Here is a 20,941-nt window from a genome sequence, read left to right as displayed (position 1 = left end):
CCCGCCCCATGATCTGTCTCCTACTCTGGGGAGTGGTAGAGGCACGCGGTATCTCATGGTGCCATCCACCCCAGAAGCCTTTCAAGCGGCAAAAGACATCTTCTCCCTCCCCATGCCGCCTACTCCTTGGGAAGAGAGGCCCAAGGACCCCTTCCTCCCATCCGTTTCAAGGTGAAAGTCTTTAATGGCACCCCTACATAATTCACCCCTGTGGCACCGTACCCCGGCCCCATCTCACTCTCCAGTGCCATGCCAGCAACCTCCAGAGCTGCACAGACCCTCAACCAGTTGACGAATTCCCAGCACAGATCGCCGGACTCCAGGCACCAATCCCTGGGATCCCGATGCTAGTCACCTGACCCACAATACCAGGCTGCAGAGGCACACCATCGGTTCCCGGAACCCTGGCAACAGTCACCTGGCAGGCACTGCTCACCAGTTCCCAGCACTGCTCACCAGAGCCTCCTTGGCGTTCTCAGGAGTCCCGGCACCGATCCTCGGAGCCTTGCCAGTTACCACTGCCCCAACACCGGTCGCCAGAGCCTCAATGCCGGTCGTCGGTCACCAGAGCGTCATGGATGGTCCCCGCGCTCCCAGTCCTGGTCGCCAGAGCCTGTACACTGTCCTCGGAGCAAGTGGTATCGCTCCCCAGATTATTACCGGGCCTATGTACAATACCGCCAGTCGCTGGATATGCGACATGGCTCAGCAGGTTCCTGGTACTGCTCCCTGAATGGCAGGCACGAGGCAGACAGATACAACAGGGAAGACTACCCTATGGTGATGCCAGCGTGGTCACCTGAGGAAGATTATTCCTCCTCGGGCTCTGAGAGTGAGGAGTTGCCAGCCCCCAGAGACCTACCACAAATTGCACAGTCAGCAGATTTTCCCCAGGGCCAATCTACAAGTACGTGGCCACAGGGTCAAAGGCCGGGGCCCTGGCAGAGGTATAACCCATGAGCATGTTCCCAAGCTGGGAGTCCTCAGACCCAGCACTTAGTCTCAGGGGCATCGGAAAGACCTTCAACATCAGTGTCTCACCCCCCTAACCCTCAGAGCTTGGATGTCGGGTTGGATCAAGGGGCCCAGGAACCACTCCCTCCAGGACATGTGGCTTCCCAGGCAAGGAACAGGGAACCCACCCCTCACCCTGGCTGGTCTCCTCCTCCTTATTGCCTGATGAGGAAGTAGCAGGTCCCTCGCAGATGGCGCCTCAAGATGATGTCAAAGCCCACCAGGAGCTTAAATGGGTTGCAGCGAACCTGGGATTGAAGGCGGAAGAGATGTCCAAACTAGCGGACTCCCTATTTGACATGCTGGCCCCAGCAGCCCCAGCAAGGGTGGCCCTTCCCGTCCACAATGGGGTGGTCAACATCATAAAAGCCTTGAGGCAGACCCCGTCATCCTTGCCACTTATGTCCAAGAGGGCAGAGTGCAAGTATTGCATCCCTGCAAAAGGGTGTGAGTACTTGTACACGCCCCCCGCCCCTGGGTCACTAGTAGTAGCGGTGCCCAACAAGTGCGACAGGCAGGGTTAGCCCAGCTTGACCCCCAAGAATAAAGACGCAAAATGACTCATGTATGGCAGGAAAATTAATTCTACAGCCAGCCTACAGTTTCGCATTGCAAACCACCAGGCCCTGCTCGGCAGATATCATTTTAATGTATGGCAATCCACGGCCAAGTTTACTGACTCGCTCCCGCAGGACTTTAAGCAGGAATTCAATGCCATATTAGATGAGGATAGAGCAACTGCAAGGGCCTCCCTCCAGGCTACCTCAGACGCGGCAGATTCCACTGCCAGAGCCATGGTGTCAGCGGTGTCAATGAGGCAGGCATTGTGGCTGCAATCATCTGGCCTGTCAGCGGAAGTCCAACAATCTATCCAGGATCTCCCATTTGACAGGTTGGCCCTGTTTGCTGAACAAACGGACAGCAGATTACACAGCCTGAAAGACTCTAGGACCACTCTTTGCTCGCTGGGCCTGTACCGCTAGGAAGAGATTTAAACCTCAGCACACACAGAGGTTCACGAGCTAGGCCAGAGCAGAACCGTACCGCAGAAGGAGCAGGGGATATAGGCATCGCCAAGGTCAACCGTTGGCAGTGGGGTCTCATTCGGGCTCAAGTTGCGCCCCTCCTAAGAACAAGCGATCATTTGAAGGGACGCTTGAGGACGACCTCCCAGCCTGCAACCAGATCTATCTCACCCTTTATTTTCCAACCATTTGTTACCTTACCTCCCCACTGGGATCGCCATAACTACGGACCACTGGGTCCTCAATATGGTGGCAGTGGGGTACACCCTCCAATTTCTGTCCCTTCTTCCCCTTTCCCGTTCCTCTTCAGAGATCCTTCTCACAAGCACCTGCTCACCCAGGAGGTGCAAGCCCTCCTACGACTGGGGGCCTTAGAGGAAGTTCCTGTGGAACAAAGAGAGAGAGGTTTTTACTCCTGGTATTTTCTCATTCCAAAGATCGCCTATGACCTGCGAAACCTCAACAAATACCTCAAAAAGTTGAGGTTCCGCCTGGCCTCCATCATTCCCATCCTGGAGACTGGTATGCCGCCCTTGACCTGAAGGATGCGTACTTTTATATTTCCCGGCCACAGGAGATTCCTACAGTTTGTGGTCAGTCAGATACACTACCAGTTCCCTGTGCTCCTGTTTGGCCTAGCGACGGCGCCAAGAGTGGTTACAAAGTGCATGGTGGTAGTCGCAGCCTACCTCAGGCATTGGGGTATCCAGATATTTCCCTATCTCGACGACTGGCTCATCAAGGGCCACTCTGAGCAGCAGGTACAACGCAGTGTCTGAGCTCTGCAACCCACTTGTGAAGCTGTGGGCCTGTTGATAAACAAACAAAAATCAACATTGGTCCCTGTTCAGAGGATAGAGTTCATAGGAGCTGTCTTCGACTCCACCCAGGCCAGAGCATTTTTGCCACAAGCCAGGTTCAAGGCAATGTCAGATCTGATCGTGCAAGTCACCACACACCCGCTCATCACTGCTAGGGTCTGCCTCAGACTCCTGGAGCCAGGGCCTGGGGCGGAAGTGACGAATCTGTCACTTCTGGGACCGACCCATCACTTCCAAGACCAATCATGCTGGCCAATCGCACAAGCCTGCAGGGGCCCCCAATTCACCGGGCCCAGAGTGGTCGCCCCAATTCACCATACCCAAGGGACGGCTCTACTTGGGGCACATGGCCATGTGCACCTATCTCGCCAGCACACAAGACTACGGCTAACGCCCCTTCACATGTGGTTGTCGTCGGTCTGTTCCCCAGCCAGACACTCCTTAAACAGGCTCCTCATGATCCCGCCCCAGGTACTCACCTCCCTACAATGGTGGTCCAACCCGCACCCGCTCATGGAAGTTGTTCAGTTTGCGACTCCGAGACCCACAGCATCCCTTGTGTCGGATGCGTCCGACCTCAGTTGGGGAGCGCACCTTGGTGCCCTCAAGACTCAAGGGCTATGGTTGTGAGAGGAGTTGTCGCTTCACATAAACGTCCGAGAGCTTAGGGCCATCCACCTAGCTTGCGAGGTATTTCTTCCCCATCTGTCTGGTCAAGTGGTACAGGTGCTGACAGACAACATGGCCGCCATGTTCTATGTCAACAGACAGGAGGGAGCCCGATTATTGGCCTTGTGTCAGGAGGCCCTTCGTCTGTGGGACTTCTGTATCCAGCATGCGATCCACCTGGAAGCCTCCCATCTCCCTGGCATTCGGAACATGCTGGCTGATCGCCTAAGCAGGTCCTTCTTCTCTCACCATGAGTGGTCCCGCCACTCAGAGGTCATCAGGGTGCTCTTCCAGAGGTGGGGAGCTCCCCAAGTGGACCTGTTCGCTATCAAGTAGAACAGAAAATGTCACCAGTTCTGCTCTCTGCAGAACCTCGACAGCAGCTCGCTATCCAATGCCTTTCTCCTATCGTGGTTGGGGGCTCTAATGTATGCCTTCCCGCCAATCCCAATGATCAGCAGGGTCCTTTCCAAGATCAAGAAGGTTATGGCACGAGTCATTATAATCGCGCCAGCTTGGCCTTGTCAGCATTGGTTCGGCATGCTCATGCACTTGGCAGTAGCAGCTCCATGGGCTCTCCCCGACCTTCTGGACCTGCTCTCCCAGGATCATGAGAGGTTACTGCACCCGAACCGAACCTCTCTTCACCTCACGGCATGGATGCTACGTGTCTAAGCTCCGAGGAGCTAGCCTGCATCAGTCAGGTCTAGCAGGTTCTCCTGACAAACAGAAAGCCCTCCACTAGGGAGACCTACCTTGCAAAGTGGAAGCGCATCTCCTGCTGGGCATCAGAGCAGAATATCTCTCCGATCAGCGCATCTCTGCAATCCATCCTGAATTACCTGCTGCATTTAAAGCACCATGGTCTTGCCTTTTCATCAATCAAGGTGCACTTGGCAGCCATATCGGCCTTCCCCCCTCATGTCCAGGGTAGATCGGTGTTCTCACATAAGATGACAATCAGGTTCCTGAAGGGCCTCAAGAGACTGTTTCCTCCAGTCCGAGAAACAAAGGGTAGGTATAAATGGTCAGTTTTCAGAATGGAGAGAGGTAAATAGTGGTGTCCCCCAGGGGTCTGTTCTGGGACCAGTCCTATTCAACATATTCATAAATGATCTGGAAAAAGGGGTAAACAGTGAGGTGGCAAAATTTGCAGATGATACAAAATTACTAAAGATAGTTAAGACCCAGGCAGACTGCGAAGAGCTACAAAAGGATCTCTCAAAACTGGGTGACTGGGCAACAAAATGGCAGATGAAATTTAATGTTGATAAATGCAAAGAAATGCACATTGGAAAGCATAATCCCAACTATACATATAAAATGATGGGGTCTAAATTAGCTGTTACCACTCAAGAAAGAGATCTTGGAGTCATTGTGGATAGTTCTCTGAAAACATCCACTCAGTGTGCAGCGACAGGCAAAAAAGTGAATAGAATGCTGGGAATAATTAAGAAGGGGATAGAAAATAGGACAGAAAATATCATGTTGCTTCTATATAAATCCATGGTACACCCACATCTTGAATACTATGTGCAGATGTGGTCGCCCCATCTCAAAAAAGATATATTGGAATTGGAAAAGGTTCAGAAAAGGGCAACAAAAATTATTAGGGGTATGGAACAGCTTCCGTATGAGGAGAGATTAATAAGACTGGGACTTTTCAGCTTGAAAAAGAGACGGCTAAGGGGAGATATGATTGAGGGCTATAAAATCATGACTGGTGTAGAGAAAGTAGATAAGGAAGTGTTGTTTACTACTTCTCATAACACAAGAACTAGGGGTCACCAAATGAAATTAATAGGCAGCAGGTTTAAAACAAATAAAAGGAAGTATTTCTTCACACAATGCAGAGTCAACCTGTGGAACTCCTTGCCAGAGGATGTTGTGAAGGCCAAGACCATAACAGGGTTCAAAAAAGAACTAGATAAATTCCTGGAGGATAGGTCCATCAATGACTGTTAGCCAGGAAGGGCAGGAATGGTGTCCCTAGTCTCTGTTTGCCAGAAGCTGTAAATGAGTGACAGGGGATGGATCACTTGATGATTACCTGTTCTGTTCATTCCCTCTGGGGCACCTGGCACTGGCCACTGACGGAAGACAGGATACTGGGCTAGATGGACCTTTGGTCTGACCCAGAAGGGCCATTCTTATGTTCTTATGAGATCCGGTTCCCCAATGGGATCTCAACCTGGTCCTCTCCAGTCTCACCAGTTCTCCTTTCGAGCCTCTCACCTTTTGCTCTCTTGCACCTGTCGTGGAAGGTCACATTCCTTGTAGCTATTACCTTGGCGAGGCAAGTGTTCGAGATTAAAGCCCTCACTTCAGACCCCCCATATACAGTGTTCTACAAGGACAAGGTGCATCTGCCGCCCTGTCCAGCCTTCCTGCCAAAGGTGGTGTCACACTTCCATGTCAACCAGAATGTCTTCCTCCAGGTGTTGTGTCCAAAGCCTTACATGACCAATGAGGAGAGGTGTCTGCACACTCTAGATGTCAGGCGCACCCTGGCTTTCTATCTGGAGCGCACCAAGCCCTTCCGCAGATCGACTCAGCTCTTTATCACGTTAGCTGACAGGATGAAGGGCCTTCTGGTGTCCTCTCAGAGGATTTCGAATTGGATCACCACCTGCATCCGTACTTGTTACGAGTTGATGCAGGCTGTGCCTCCACTGATAGTGAAGGCTCACTCTACTAGGGATCAGGCATCTTCGGCTGCCTTCCTGGCCCATGTCCCCATCCAGGACATCTGTAAAGCCGTGACGTGGTCATCGGTACACATTACCACATGTAATGCTATGCATTACGTCATCTGGGTGATGCTATGCGGTACATCATCTGGGTGATGGCAAGCCAGGGATGATGCTGGATTTGGCAGAGCTTTGCAATCGACACATCTGTGAACTCCTACCCGCCTCCAAAGGTACTGCTTGGGAGTCTTCTACAATCGAATGGACATTGAGCAAGCACTCAAAGAAAAAATGGTTACTCACCTTTTGTAACTGTTGTTCTTCTAGATATGTTGCTCATGTCCATTCCATGATCCACCCTACTTTCCCTCTGTCAGAGTTCCGGCAAGAAGGAACTGAGGGAGGGAGGGGGCTGGTGGTGCCCTTATACCAGCACATATGCTCACTATTCCAGAGGGCACCAAAGCCGGTCCCCTACGGATACCACTGAGGGTATAAACTTCCGGCACTGGTGCATGTGGCGAGCACTTACACCTACAATGAAATGGACATGAGCAACACATCTCAAAGAACAGTTACAAAAGGTGAGTAACTGTTTTTTATGGACGCTGTGAGCCTGACTTGAACTCGTGATGGTAGATCAGAGAGCAAGGTGAGTGTCACTTCTGCTGTGACAACACTACCCAAGGTTCTGAGCCAAGCAACAAATTCAGATTAGGAATCTTAACCTCTAGTTCCTCTGATTTTCTCAAGTGTTGTACATCCGCATCCTGCTTCTCTCCCCCCCTCCCCCTCCACATTGACTTTAATGGAAGTAGTGGGTGCCCCCCAACTCTGAAAATCAGACCATATGGGCAACCATTACTACATTACCAGTTCCACTGGAGAAAATCTAGTCCCTCTATATGAACCAGGTTTAGATTCACCCTGCCTTAGACTGAGGGTCCCTAGAGAAAACTATTCCTCTGCTATTTTCTCCCTAGTAGAATTTAACAACACAATGTGTGCTAGCAAAGTAATCAGCCAGGATTAAGAAGAGCAATCCCACCTCCTGAGGCTGCCTGGCTGTTGTTTGCTGAGTGAATGGCCTGTGCTGAAGTTTATGGTGGGTCTGTTCAATTCCAGGAATGGCCTTTGTGGCAGGCACAGTGTTCAAGCTGGCTGTGTCCAGATGATGAAGCCACAAGGCTATTGGCTAGTCAGTTTGTTACTCAATCTGAGCCAGTCACCTCTGAGGGCCTGTTCATTCAGTAATGGTTTCCATTAAAGAAACTAACAATATCAGGCATGTGGGGCACACTCTTTGCCATATCTTAATGTTTTACTTTCCACTCCTTTGTAGAGACACAGTACCTGAAATTATAAATTGTTCTGTGCCTATCTTGAGAAAAAGAGGTTTCCCTGGTGTAAAAGGTACCTCTTTTTCCCCCTGGAATTTTTAGCATCTGAACACAGGCAAGGAGGCAGGTAGCACTGCAGCACTGAGGAAAGTCTCCAGCTGGCTACAAAGTTACACACTTCTTTATTCATTATTCATCCATGCTGAAAGTGGCAACACAAGGCAGAAGTTTCAGGGAGAAGAAGAGAGGGTGAAGGGTACTATTATAAGACCAGAATAGCAGTTCCTGGCCAGCTTCTCTATTACTGAGAGAGGTTTTGCAGATACTTAATCAGAAGCAAGAGTCTCAATACAGAAGAGATCTGAAAGGGCAATTTACCCTTCATTTCAACATGATGCTCAGTGTATGCCTGGTGGAGGGGATGCTGCAGGGACACCTACTAAGCTGATCGGTTTTAGGGGTCAAATGGGAGTCACCCATGATCCATTTCTATCCCAATGGGATGTTGGTGGTTTCCCCTTCATCTCTTCTCCTCATGTTTCTGTCCTGCTGCCCCCAACCTGAGAGTGTCTGAGAAAGAGAGTTTTATTTTACTTATTTTTATTGTAAAAGCTCGAAACCAAAGAACACCCATCTAGGGCTCTGAGTGTCTTGACATAAATTTATATAACACAATAATAATACGAAGAGTTACAAACAAAACTCAGTGTTGTATAAAACCAGGGCAGAGGTATGTCCAGCTCCAATTCTGACAGAAGTTGCACATTTATCAGTCAGGCTGGTTAATAACCACAGAGTATTATTCTGCTAACTCTTAGATTGGTGATGTTAGCAAGAAGTGGCTGCCAAGAGGGAATTAAAACTACATTGAGAACAGCTGGGTTGGGAGAAGTAAAGAGTAGTTGGTTTTCTGTCCTACTTTAGGGGTACTCATGGCTCCTGATTCAGGCACAAATGTCACTTCTTTCCCCTGGTCTAGGTTAAAACTTGGGCTCTGACATATAGTCTAGTTTCCTTTGATTCTGGTTCTTTGGGAAATGCTGTAGGGAAGAAGTGAGCGTTACAGTGCAGCCTGAAGCTGAAAGGGAAGGACTCTTCCTGATCTCCTTTGGGAGGGTGTCCCAGGGTCTCAGGCCAGCTGAGGAGAAAACTCTGGGTATGTCTACACCCAGCCGCTAGTTCGGCGGCTGGGAATCGAAGTTCCGGGTTCGATTTATCGCGTCTGGTCTGGACGCGATATATCGAACCAGGAAGTGATCGCCGTCGACTGCGGTACTCCAGCTAGACGAGAGGAGTACCGCGGCGTCGACGGGGGAGCCTGCCTGCCGCGTGTGGACCGAGGTAAGTTCGAACTAAGGTACTTCGAACTTCAGCTACGTTATTCACGTAGCTGAAGTTGCGTACCTTAGTTCGAATTGGGGGGTAAGTGTAGACCAAGCCTCTGCCTTCTGTGACTCACATCTGTATCTGGGCTTAGATAATTATACCAGGAGGTTGTCCAATGGTGTTAATTATCTATCTACTATAGAAATTCATCTGGCTCCAGCTGTGAATATCTGTGCCCCAGAGGTATCCAGCTGCATGGGAGGGGACTCCTGAAGGACAGTCAGTCTTTGAGATAAAATGCACCCATCTCACTGAGGGCTTTGAATTGGATCCCTAAGTGCACGGGGAGCTAATGCTGGTTGAGGAGTACTGGCATGATATGCTGTCTTGGGCCTAATCCATTTAGGAGACAGACTGCTATCCAGTACATTATCAGTAGTTTCTTCATAAATTTCTTCTTTAGGTTGAGGAAGAGAAAAGTACAGCTGTCTAGCCTGAAGGTGATGAATGCGTGAATCACTATGGCCAAGTGTTTTAGAAGAGTGGATGGAGTCTTCTTGCTGGCTGGTTGTGAGAGAAGGAACATTTAGTGACTATTGTTGTTTGATTCTTCAGAGTCAGTGATCAGTCTAGCTCAGCCCCAGAATTTTTCAGTTTGCAGAAAATCAATATGCAGATGGTGATTTTCTCAGGGTTTTTTTTTTATTATCCAGAATTATTTGATGACATTTCCCATGAATTTCATTTATGGCTTAATATATGGAGATATACCTATCTCATAGAAATGGAAGGGACCCCAAAAGGTCATCGAGTCCAGCCCCCTGCCTTCACTAGCAGGACCAAGTACTGATTTTGCCCCAGATCCCTAAGTGGCACCCTCAAGGATTGAATTCACAACCCTGGGTTTAGCAGGCCAATGCTCAAACCACTGAGCTACATGAAATATGAAATTGGAGTTGAGTTGCTTAGTAGGGGTTGGCCACATAAGTCACACATGGCACTTTATCTGCTCCCTGATTGGTTAAGTGTCACCTTATCATCCAGTTTCTTGTGTGCATATTCAGGGAAAATTAGTTTAAAAATTGCTTTCCTCAGGTATTCAAATGTGCAAGCTTAAAATTCACTTTACACTAGCATTTGTGCTAGTGAAAAACTTTCAGACAAATACAAAAAGGGTGTGAACAAAACAGATGCAGATTAATTTTAAAATTATTTCACATTATTTGCCCAGGTATAGATACAGAAACTGTCCTGGAGGTGGGAGATTCTTGTATCACTAGGTAGTGGGTCCCAGTTCCTTGGGACCATAGAGGACAAGGATAGGAAATGTAGCATAAATGGTGAGGCTAGTGTGCACTAGGGTGACCAGATGAGAGGAAGAAAATATTGGGACACGGGGGGGGGGGGGGGGGGGGCGTCCGCTGGCGGAGCAAAAAAATAAAGCCAAGTGCTGCCGGCGGAGTAAAAAAAAAAAAAAAGCCAGCGGAGCAAAATATTGGTCGGGACGCAGGACAAACAGCTAAAAATCGGGACAGTGTGCACAGCCTGTATCAGTCACTTGGGCATTTGCTGCATTAAGGTGGGATTCCCAGCTGCTGCCCTTGTCCAGGATCCCTCAGCTTCTTTCAGGCTTCTCTGCAGGCTGAGGAGGCGGTGGGTTGTTGAGCACCAATGTATTTATTTTTATGTTGATAACACAGCCCCCGGGGAACCTTGGCTACAGTTACAGTCAGTGTGGAATCAGCTGAATCTGTCCAAATCCTTCAGCAGTAGCAGCTGGGAACAGGACTCACTCAGGTTTCCACACACTGTCGCTGATTCCTCTCCTCCATACCACTAATCCCGTTAATTCCACTCTTCATTGCCACCCTTCTGGCTCTCTCTTGTTTCTGTGACTGACTGCACATGTGGTCTTGACTTTGAAAAGTAACTTCAAATGAGCACCTCGAGTGACCTCCGCTTCAGACTGGCCTGGCTGCTCAGGGTGTGAAATACCTCATGGCACCAGCGAACTGCTTCTGATGACACCTCACCACTAACCCTAGCACAGGAATATAGTAATGCAAACACATCCCCATAAATCCTTTCAGAACAGGCTAGCTATCTGATAAACTTACTGGACTGCTTAAAGGGAGCAGTGGTCAGAACCCCAGCATCTTCCACATAGACCAAAGCTTCCCCAGCAGAACCCTCCATCCTGCGCACAGCCTGTGCCACCAATGGTTATGACATTCTGTGAGCACCTCTTTCTGCCCTGCCTATAGTGCTCCCTTCCTACAGCGCTGCCAAAAGAGGATTAGCAGGAAACATGATCTGCCCTGTATCATAGGAATTTGGAAAGAAGCAGGGCTTGATGTGGTGAAGGGAGGTGAATCCCACTGTTACGTTTCCCTTTTTGAGTAGATGGAGGACTGCTGTGATGGCAAGTATTTGGTTTCACATCTGTTCCAAGAAATATCCTCCTAAAACCATTGTCCTTTGAAGCATCCCAAAGCTATCCAGGGCCCCCTCCCTCCCCTCAGTCCCCTTCCTACAATCTCAGGGCCATAGAGCAGCAGCTGACTCCCACAGGCATGAAAAGATGGCAGATGGAGAGCCAGAGTCACTGTTGATCCTGGTACAGTAGTTGTGGGATTATTGGCCCAGAGCAGTGCAGAGACTGAGCCCCTCATACCAGTGCAGAGGGACCAGAAGAGAGTGAGGTGGTAGTATAACACCTTTTCTCTTAGTCTATTTCACATTGTTGCATGGAGAAGGAGGGCAGAGTGACTCTGTGACTATTAGTAAGCAGACATCAGAGGCCCTAGCCATGTACATTACAATAGCTTCACAATGAACTTGGAGCTCTAAAACTAACAGCGGTGCATGATTACAATTGTTTCTGTGTTTATCCACCTATCTGAGTCGTATGGGGAACTCTCATTAATCCCAACATAATCTAAAACTCCTTTCTGAAGGCAGCATTTTTCTAAGCCCTCCTCAGACAATGTTAACAGGATAATGTCAAACTCAGCCATCACCTCTTGGCTAGATCTAAGGGGCTGTGCTCACGTTTAATGAAACAAAAATACACTTATTCCTAAACTCGTGAGAATGGTCTGCCTCTTGCACCTCTCGTGCCTTTGTTTTATGAGAGGAAGAAGCTGTTTCCTGTTATCTCCTGGTTGAATGCTAATGAGAGGCCAGTCCAAGCCTGGGGAGCATTTCAGGTTTTCTGAAAGCAGACGTGGGGCTGGGGAAATAGAAGAGGGAGGAGGGGATGGTCTCTTAAATCAGGTCCCCTCTTTAAAGCTGACTTGGAACTTAGCCTGAACTGTAGGAGCCTAGAAGAAAACTCGTAAGCCGGAGAGGCAGTGACCTCTTGTTTGAACCTTCAGAATAAGAATGGTGGGGGGGAGGGTTGCCCTGCAGCTGGCTGAGCTCTGCCAGTTCTCAGTATTGAGGTGTGGGGACTCTACCCAGGATCTCACCTTTTTGGAAATGCCCTTCAGGATCAATCGTGCAAAGATTTGGAGAACTCATATGATCCCCCGGTTCTTCTTTGAGGAGTGTCCCTGTAAGTGCTCCACTTTAGGTGAATCTGCGCCCCTGTGCAGGGGCGCCACAACAGGGGGGGCTGGGGACCATGGCCCCATCATTTTTAAAAGTGGGAGGACACTTTTTACCAGTTGTGAGGGGGAGGGGGCGGAGAGGAGCGAGCGGGGGGCGGGGTCTTGGGAAGAAGAGACAGCGCATGAGCAGGGCCTTAGGGGAAGAGGCAGCACAGGGGTGGGGCCTCGGGGAATGGGTGGCACGAGGGCGGGGGCTCAGGGAGAAGGGGCAGCGTGGGGGTGGGCCTCAGGGGAAGGGATGGCATGGGGAGCAGGGCCACAGTTCGGGTACCACTGCCTCCCCCCTTTTAGGGAGCTTCCTCCGCTCCTGCCCCTGTGCTTGTAATCGGAGATTTTTGGTAGCAGTACCTGGTTGGGTCACACATGCACTTTCCCCATCTCACACCACTTCTGGCGGTTACATAGCATTGTGCGACCAAACCTCTGCGCCCTCCGTTCCTTCTCTGCTGCCCTCGGCTTGAGATGGAGCACTTGGCAGCGCCTCTGAACTTTCTCTTTAGTCTAGTTCTAACTTTAGGGTACCAGTTCATAACCCAGTTAATTAGTTAGTTCATAGTTAACTACTCTACCTCTTCCCCATTTATTTTTCTTTTCTTAAAAAAAGATTCTTATCTTAGGAGTTTTAGTTCTAGTTATTAGTATACCCTTTAGCATAGTATAGTTACCCTCCCTCCCGGGAGAAACCCTATTCTAAGCCGCCTGGTCAGTTCCCTGGGGTTTAAATGTTATCTTACTTGCCGGCCATCAATCACGGTCTTGGACAGGCATTCACAGTGTGTCCGCTCTCTTGGTGAGACACGCATTTCACAAAAGTGCTCCCACTGCCGCAATTTAAAAGCCTATGCCAGGAACGCAAGAGACCTACAGTTAAAACTCATCATGATGGAGAAGTCTCTGTGCCCGGCATCCAGTCCTGGATCACAGACCCCTCTTGGACAACAATCTCCAATGACAGTGTTGGAAAGAGGTTCCCCACTACCCTCTCAGAGGAAGGAGCACCTCCCCCCAAAAGGCAACAAAGAAACGGGCTCTCACGTCGCTATCACGAGAACCTGCCAAAAAGAGAGATTTCCCGACCTGTCAGACCACGTCGGTACCAACTGCACCGAGAGCCATCCACCTTGGAAGTAGCAGGACCATCTGGTACCATGGCTATTGCGCAAGCAAAAGATCCTAAACGGGTTGGCTCAGAAAAAGGCAAAAAGGGAAACCTACCTTCCCTACCTTGGTATTGCCGGAGCCGCTCAAACATGCGGCACTATAGTCTATGCCCGGCACTGACAACTGCGGTAAAGGCATTGGTATTGCCGACAACATCCTCCTCGGTACTGATGTTCTTGGTACTGCAGCAGTTTCTCCGCCATAAAGTTCTGGTCTCCTTGGCACCGATCTTACTCCATCACACGCGGTACTGTGCCAACATACCACACCACCCAGATCAGCTCCTCCTTTATCCAGCGATGAGGATGATGATGATGAAGGGGAAATCTACTCCTTCCATCACTCCTTGCCTATCCACACAGCTACCAGACCAGGTCCACCAGAACACCAGGAATACCACTCCAGACCTGAAACTCAAGGATGGTATGGATGCCGCCACCTATGCCATTTCCACCACAGTGGCCTTACTGGGATCCAGTACTGCCAACAGAATCCTAAGCCTCCCAGTCCACACAGGGAGAGGTCAAGGCGTGGTAATGTGCAGGACATCGTGGCTGCAATCCTCAGGAATTCTGAAAGATGTCCAAATAGACAAATTCATGGAGGATAGGTCCATCAGTGGTATTAGCCAGGATGGGTAGGGATGGTGTCCCTAGCCTCTGTTTGCCAGAAGCTGGGAATGGGTGACAGGAGATGGATCACTTGATGATTACCTGTTCTGTTCATTCCTTCTGAAGCACCTGGCATTGGCCACTGTTGGAAGACAGGATACTGGGCTAGATGGGCCTTTGGTCTGACCCACTATGGCCGTCCTTACGTTATGTTCTTAAGTAAAAGTGGAAGATCTTCCATTCTACAGAGAAAAACTTTTCTCTGCCAAAACTAACAAGATCCTCCCCTTGATGAAAGATTCCCAAGTGACTCTCCATACACTCGGGATATATACACCTGCGATGAAACGGAGACGTTACCAGCCATATCAACGCAGCAGAGACACCTTGTTCCCACACAAACAGCAACGACTATACGACCCCTAAAGGCACAGACAAAGGTCACAGAGACATAGAGCATTTCAAACCCAGTCCTCTACGTCATAATCCACATCAGTCAAGCAACAATTTTGAAAATTTGGTTGAGGGTCTGAATGATCTCCCTCACCTGACAGCACGAATACTAACCAGGTCTTTGGCCACCGATTACTCCTTTTTTACCATGTCTGGGCATCAATCACTATGAACCAATGGGTTTTAGAGATCATAAGATCAGGCTATGCCATCCCTTTCACCTCCTGCCCACACACCCTACTGCCCTCCCCGTCCCTCTTCAGGGACCTTTCTCATGAGCATCTGCTACAACAAGAAGTAAACCATCTTCTACAGTTAGGTGCCGTGGAACTAGTTCCTACACAACACAAGGGGAGGGGATTCTACTCCTATTACTTCTTAACCCAGAAGAAAAACGGAGGATGGATCCGTTCTAGATCTCAGAAAGTTCAACAAGTTTGTACGAGCCCCCAGATTCAAGGTGGTCACAATGACCACAGTAATACCAGCACTGGAAAGGGGGGACTGGTTCTCAGCCCTCGACCTACAAGACACCTAGTTCCACATCACCATACATCCTGCTCAAAGAAGGTTCCTGCGGTTCACAGTGGGAAGTGATCACTACCAATACAGAGTTCTACCATTTGGCCTTTCCATTGCACCGAGAATCTTCTCAAACCCTTGTGGTAGTGGCAACACATTTGCACAAACAAGGGATTATAATATTTCCATATCTGGACGACTGCCTACTCAAAGGCCCCACTTTATCAGAAACAATCGACATCATTAGGGTTACAGATAAATGAACAAAAATAAATCCTATTTCCGGTACAACAACTGGACTTCATCAGAGCCCACCTAGACGCCATAGAGGCCAGGGCATCATTACCGATTAACAGATTCATGACACTGACCAACCTTATCTCAGTAGTCATGAACAGGCCACAGATATTGGCACATACCTGCTTACAGCTAGTGAGTCATATGGTGGCCACCACTTTCGTTGTAGGACATGCACGACTGCACTACAGGGCTGATTACATTCTGTGTATGTACCAAACAAACACAGCTTGAACAGGAGCCTCCCAATGCCACCAAAAATCAAGGAATTCCTACACTGGTGGACACAACCAGACAATGTATGTACAGGGGTCCTCTTTCACCAGGATCCAGCATCCATGCTAATTACAACATATGCCTTGATTGGCTGGGGCGCCCACCTGGATCAGCATACAATTCAAGGGAGATGGTCTTCTATGCAGACTCAATTACACATCAACCTCCTCAAACTATGCGCGGTTCACAACGCCTGTCTTCACTTCCTCCCATTGATAAAGAACGAAACACTACACATGATGACCGAAAACATCACCTGCATGTTCTATATAAATTGACAGGGAGGATCCCGCTCTCACTCCCTATGCACAAAGGCCATAAAGTTTTGGAACTGATGCATAAACCACAACATACACATTTCAGCATCCTACCTCCCCAGTTACCAGAACACGACAGTAGACATATTGAGCAGACAATTTTCCCAGTATCACGAATGGGAACTGAAAAACAGAGTCTCACAATCCATATTCCAATGATGGGACTATCCAAAAGACAGTAGCTCAGTCAAAAGACACAGCTGAGTCTACAGATAAACAAACAAAAATCAACGTTCACATCCATGCAAAGAGACTGGAGTGCATCTGCAGTCCACAATATATGTTCACACCTCCTACCTTTGATCAAGGACAAGGCTATAAAAGTGCTGACAGACAATGCTACTTGTATGTTTTTTATAAAACACCAAGGAGGGGCACAGTCACACTCCCTGTGCACAGAAGCGATGCAACTATGGAATTGGTGCATCCGCTACATCGACATCTCAACCTCTTACCTACCAGGTTGCCAAAACACCACAGCAGATGCACTGAGCAGAAAATTTTCCCAGGACCATGAGTGGGAAATGAACACCAGGGTACTTCAGAACATATTCAGCTGCTAGGGGTTCCCAACTATAGATCTCTTTGTGACAAACCAGCCAAGTGCCCTTACTTCTGCTCCAGAGCGGGACTGAGACCATGATCTCTCAGTGATGCTTTTCTCCTCAAATGGGATACACATCTACTATATGCTTTCCCTCCAACCCCTCTCCTAGCCAGGATCATACACAAGATAAGGACCGACAACTCCAAAGTCATCTTGATAGCCTCCATGTGGCCAAGGCAAACATGGTTTCCTTACCTTCTGAAGATGGCTGTGTGCCACCACACACTCTTCCACTTCTACCTTATGTCCTGTCTCTGGGTGTGGGCTGGGTCTGCCATCTGAACCTAGCAAGACTCCACCTGAAGGCATGGCTATTCCATGGTTCCAAGACAATGAAATGACTGTTAGGAGGAGATAAGGGACATTCTTTTAAACAGCAGAAGGTCTACTACCTAGTATACCTATCTTCACAAATGGAAGAGATTCTATATATGATGGCAGTATAGATAAACAATGGCAACTACCTCTCCTTTAACAGTGGTATTGGATTACATAGTGGAACTCAAGAAATTGGGTTTCTCGATGAATTCCATCAGAGTACACCTTGGGGCAGTTACGGCATTCCACCACAAAGTGGACGAGTTCTCAATGTTCGCCCACCCTACCATTAAACATTCTCTCTAGGGTCTTTGTAACCTCTATGCAGAACTACGAGCCCCCACTCCATCATGGGACATCACTCTGGTGCTGCAATGCCTTATGGGGCCCCCTTTTGAACAATGAGCAACATGCTCACTTCTCTACCTCTTGATGAAGGCGGCCTTCCTTGTCACTATCACATCCACCCAACGAATGGGAGAACTGGAGGGCTTCATGGCACATCCCCCATACACAATATTTTTCAAAAATAAAGTTACCCTACGACCACACCCCAAGTTTCTACCTAAAATAGTTTAATTGGTCATTTGAATCATCCCATTCATCTCCCATCGTTTTCCCCAAAAATTCATGGGAACAAACAAGAAGCAACGCTTTATACTCTAGACACCCATAGGGCACTAGCTTTTTACACTGAGAGGACAAAGTCTTTCAGAAAGTCACCAAAGTTATTTCTTCCATCAAAGAACGATCTAAGGGAGACACCAGACCCAAACAAAGGCTGTCAAAATGGATCCCCGGCTGCATTGACTTTTGCTATTGCCATCATCAGATACAACCCCAACCAGGGACCCACACTCATTCCACTAGAGCACTCTCAACGTCAATAGCCTTCCTCAATAATGTGCCTATAATGGACATCTGCAAAGCGGCCACCTGGGCAACAGTCCATACGTTCACACAACACTATGCCATAGAGCAACACTTGGCATCAGATGCTGTACTTGGACTTACGGTTTTATCAACTGCCATGCAACTCCAAAGCCCCTCCCTTCCACAGAGGGGCACTGCTCTACAGTCACCTAAAGTGGAGCACCCACAGGGACACTCCTCAATGAAGAAGAGAAGATTACTCATCTTGTGCAGTAACTGAGGTTCTTCGAGATGGTTGTTCCTGTGGGTGCTTCACTACTCTCCTTCCTCCCCTCTACTTTGGAGTTTTTTCGCACTAGAGGCTCTGCAGTAGAGAAGGAATCCAGGGAGGGTTGGTCACACAGCGCTACATAACTGCCTGAGGCGGTGCAAGATGAAGACCGTGCATGTGTGACCCAACCAGGCACTGTTACTAAAAATCTACAATTACAAGTGCAGGAGCAGAGAATCACCTAAAGTGGAGTGCCCACAGGGACAACCATCTCAAAGAACCTCAGTTACTGCACAGGGTGAGTAACCTTCTCTTACTTCTACTGTATTGTACGTAGTCCTTTGGTACCTTGCTATCAATACAGGAATTGACTCTGCCCCTCCACTGGATGTCTTTTTGTGGCATTGATTTACTCTTGGTTTGCAGTAGAGAAATATAGGCCAAAAAATTAGGGTGAATAGGTTGAGAGTTTGGCAAGACTCATGGAAATTGAATGGGGGGAAGGACAGAGCCAGAGCAGGGAGAAGCAACTACAGCAAACAACCTGGGGAGTGGGGAGATGAATAAGGGGAAACAGATCTGGGTTTATACAGAGCACAAGAATTTTGTAGTTGTGATAAATGAAGCGCGGGGGGGCTCCCTTTTATGGACACCCAGCCAGCCAGTTAGCTATAAAATCCCTGTTAGTAGCTGTTCTCTACTTGCTTTACCTGTAAAGGGTTAAAAAAAGCCCATAGGTAAAAAGAAGGGAATGGGCACCTGACCAAAAGAGCCAATGGGAGGTATAGAACTTTTTAAAATTGGGGGAAAACTTCCCCTTTCTCTGTCTGTTGCTGTTCTCTGGAGAGAGGGGACTAAGCAGGGACAGGACTGAAACTATGCTGTAAAAAGCTTTAAACCAGGTATGAAAAATCATCAAATCATACCTAGAACTACTCATGAACCCCAGATATGTAGGTAGATCAGGAATGTCTAGGAAGATGCAATTAGGGTTACAGGTCTGTCTCATCTTACGCTGGGGTTACGTTCCGCAGTCAGCGTCTAAAGTGAAAATCGTGTATAGTCAAAATTACATTGAGTGTAATGGCGGGCGGAATCGCCTGCACTACAGAAACAGTATTTAAATTGTTATTTTTCTCTTTTTTTTTGTTTTGTTTTTGCCGACCGCATAAAGCTGAAATCGTACATGTTAAATGCGCCTAAGATGCGACAGACCTGTATTTTCTTTTATTGCTTATTGGCTTGTGGACTCGTCTGTGCTAACCCCCAAATGCTTTTGTTTTGCTTGTAACCTTTAAGCTGAACCTCAAGAGAGCTATCTTGATGCTTAATTTTTGTAATTGTTTTTTAAGACCTAGCAAAAAGACTAAGTTCCAGATGTATTTTCTTTCTTTTTGTTTTTAATAAAATTTACCTTTTTTAAGAACAGGATTGGGTTTTTGTGTCCTAAGAGGTTTGTGCATACGTTGTTTAATTAGCTGTTGGCAACAGCAGGTTTCCTTTGTTTTCTTTCTCAGCTCTTCCCCAGAGGGGGTGTGTGTGTGAAAGAGCTTGATGGTACCTGACAGGAAGGAATTCCCAAGTGCGCCTTCCTGGGTTCTAAAAAGTGGGGGGGGGGGGGGGGGTTGCACTTGGGTGGTGGCAGCATCTACCCATCCAAGGTCAGAGAAAAGCTATAACCTTGGGAGTTTAATACCAGCCTGGAGTGGCCAGTATTAATTTTTAGAATCCTTGCAGGCCCTCACCTACTGCACTCAAAGTGCCAGAGTGGGGGTGAATAAGGGGAAACAGATCTGGGTTTATCCAGAGCACAGGGACTTTGTAGTGGTGTTGGATGGGAAGGTAAATCTCTGTCTTCTCTGTGGCATGGGGCAGACAGTAGGGGTCACACAGGCCTCCCCAAGCCTGTCTCTCCTTCCTAGTGAGGCTGCTCACCAGCCTTTTCATGCAGGGAGATTTCATTCAAATGGTTGCAGCTGTGGGCAGCCCATTTGTGTTACACACCCAGGTAGGGTTTTGTGACATGGTGCTGTTGCTTTTTTGAGCCTACATAGTCCAAATTGGACTTGTGCCCAGAAAAGGTGGGGAAGGGGGCCAGGTTGTCCCTGGCCAGGTTGTCTTCACTTGTCAGCTGACCCTGTTTGCTAATGTCATCCACTCTAGGATATATATATTGTCTATCAATTTACCTCCTTTCAGACTCAAGCTGTATGTTACCAAGGGAAGCATGGGCAACACTGTAGGATTGGAAAGTCCCTCTGCATGGAGCCAAGAGAGAAGAGTTTCTAGAGTTATCAGCCCATGTAGGAAGGAGGAAGATCTTGTGTTTAAGACTAGAATTCAAGAGATTTGTTTTCCTAGCTCTGCCACAGACTCACTGTGTTATCTTAGGCAAATCACATGGCCTTTGTGCTTCAGTGCCCTATCCGTGAAATGGAGATGCAATTTCCTTGTTGCACAGAAGTGCTCTGAGGATAAATTCATTAATATTTATGAAGTGCTCAGATGTTACAATCATGGAGGACATAGTAGTACCTGGATAGATAGCCAGACAGACTTATGTTCTAACAACTCCTGGGAAGTGGAGGATAAGGGGATTCAGTCTGTTATACATGGTGACTCAGTCCCATGAATCTTTTGAGCAAAGAGACTCAATCATCATAGTCTGGGGATTGAGACAATCTAATTCCAAGCCTATTTCTAAGGTTCCTTTGGCTAACAAGAAATCTGTCCCTCTTT

General features: G+C 48.3%; 1 protein-coding gene across 1 annotated transcript in view; it reads left to right on the top strand.

The window, feature by feature from the left end:
• Positions 1 to 6,375, top strand: part of TTLL5 (tubulin tyrosine ligase like 5) — a 201,614-nt gene extending 195,239 nt beyond the window's left edge. The window contains exons 34-37 of the mRNA XM_065403286.1: positions 653 to 832; positions 2,352 to 2,561; positions 2,679 to 2,800; positions 5,794 to 6,375. Of these exons, the coding sequence (XP_065259358.1) occupies positions 653 to 832; positions 2,352 to 2,561; positions 2,679 to 2,800; positions 5,794 to 6,375 (1,094 nt within the window). The remainder of the gene's footprint in view (positions 1 to 652; positions 833 to 2,351; positions 2,562 to 2,678; positions 2,801 to 5,793) is intronic.
• The last annotated feature ends 14,566 nt before the right edge of the window (positions 6,376 to 20,941 follow it).

The sequence above is a fragment of the Emys orbicularis genome, chromosome 4 (assembly GCF_028017835.1).
Source record: "Emys orbicularis isolate rEmyOrb1 chromosome 4, rEmyOrb1.hap1, whole genome shotgun sequence".
Taxonomy (NCBI): domain Eukaryota; kingdom Metazoa; phylum Chordata; order Testudines; family Emydidae; genus Emys; species Emys orbicularis.
The sequence above is the reverse complement of the archived record's forward strand: the minus strand, read 5'-3'. Positions and strand labels throughout refer to the sequence as shown.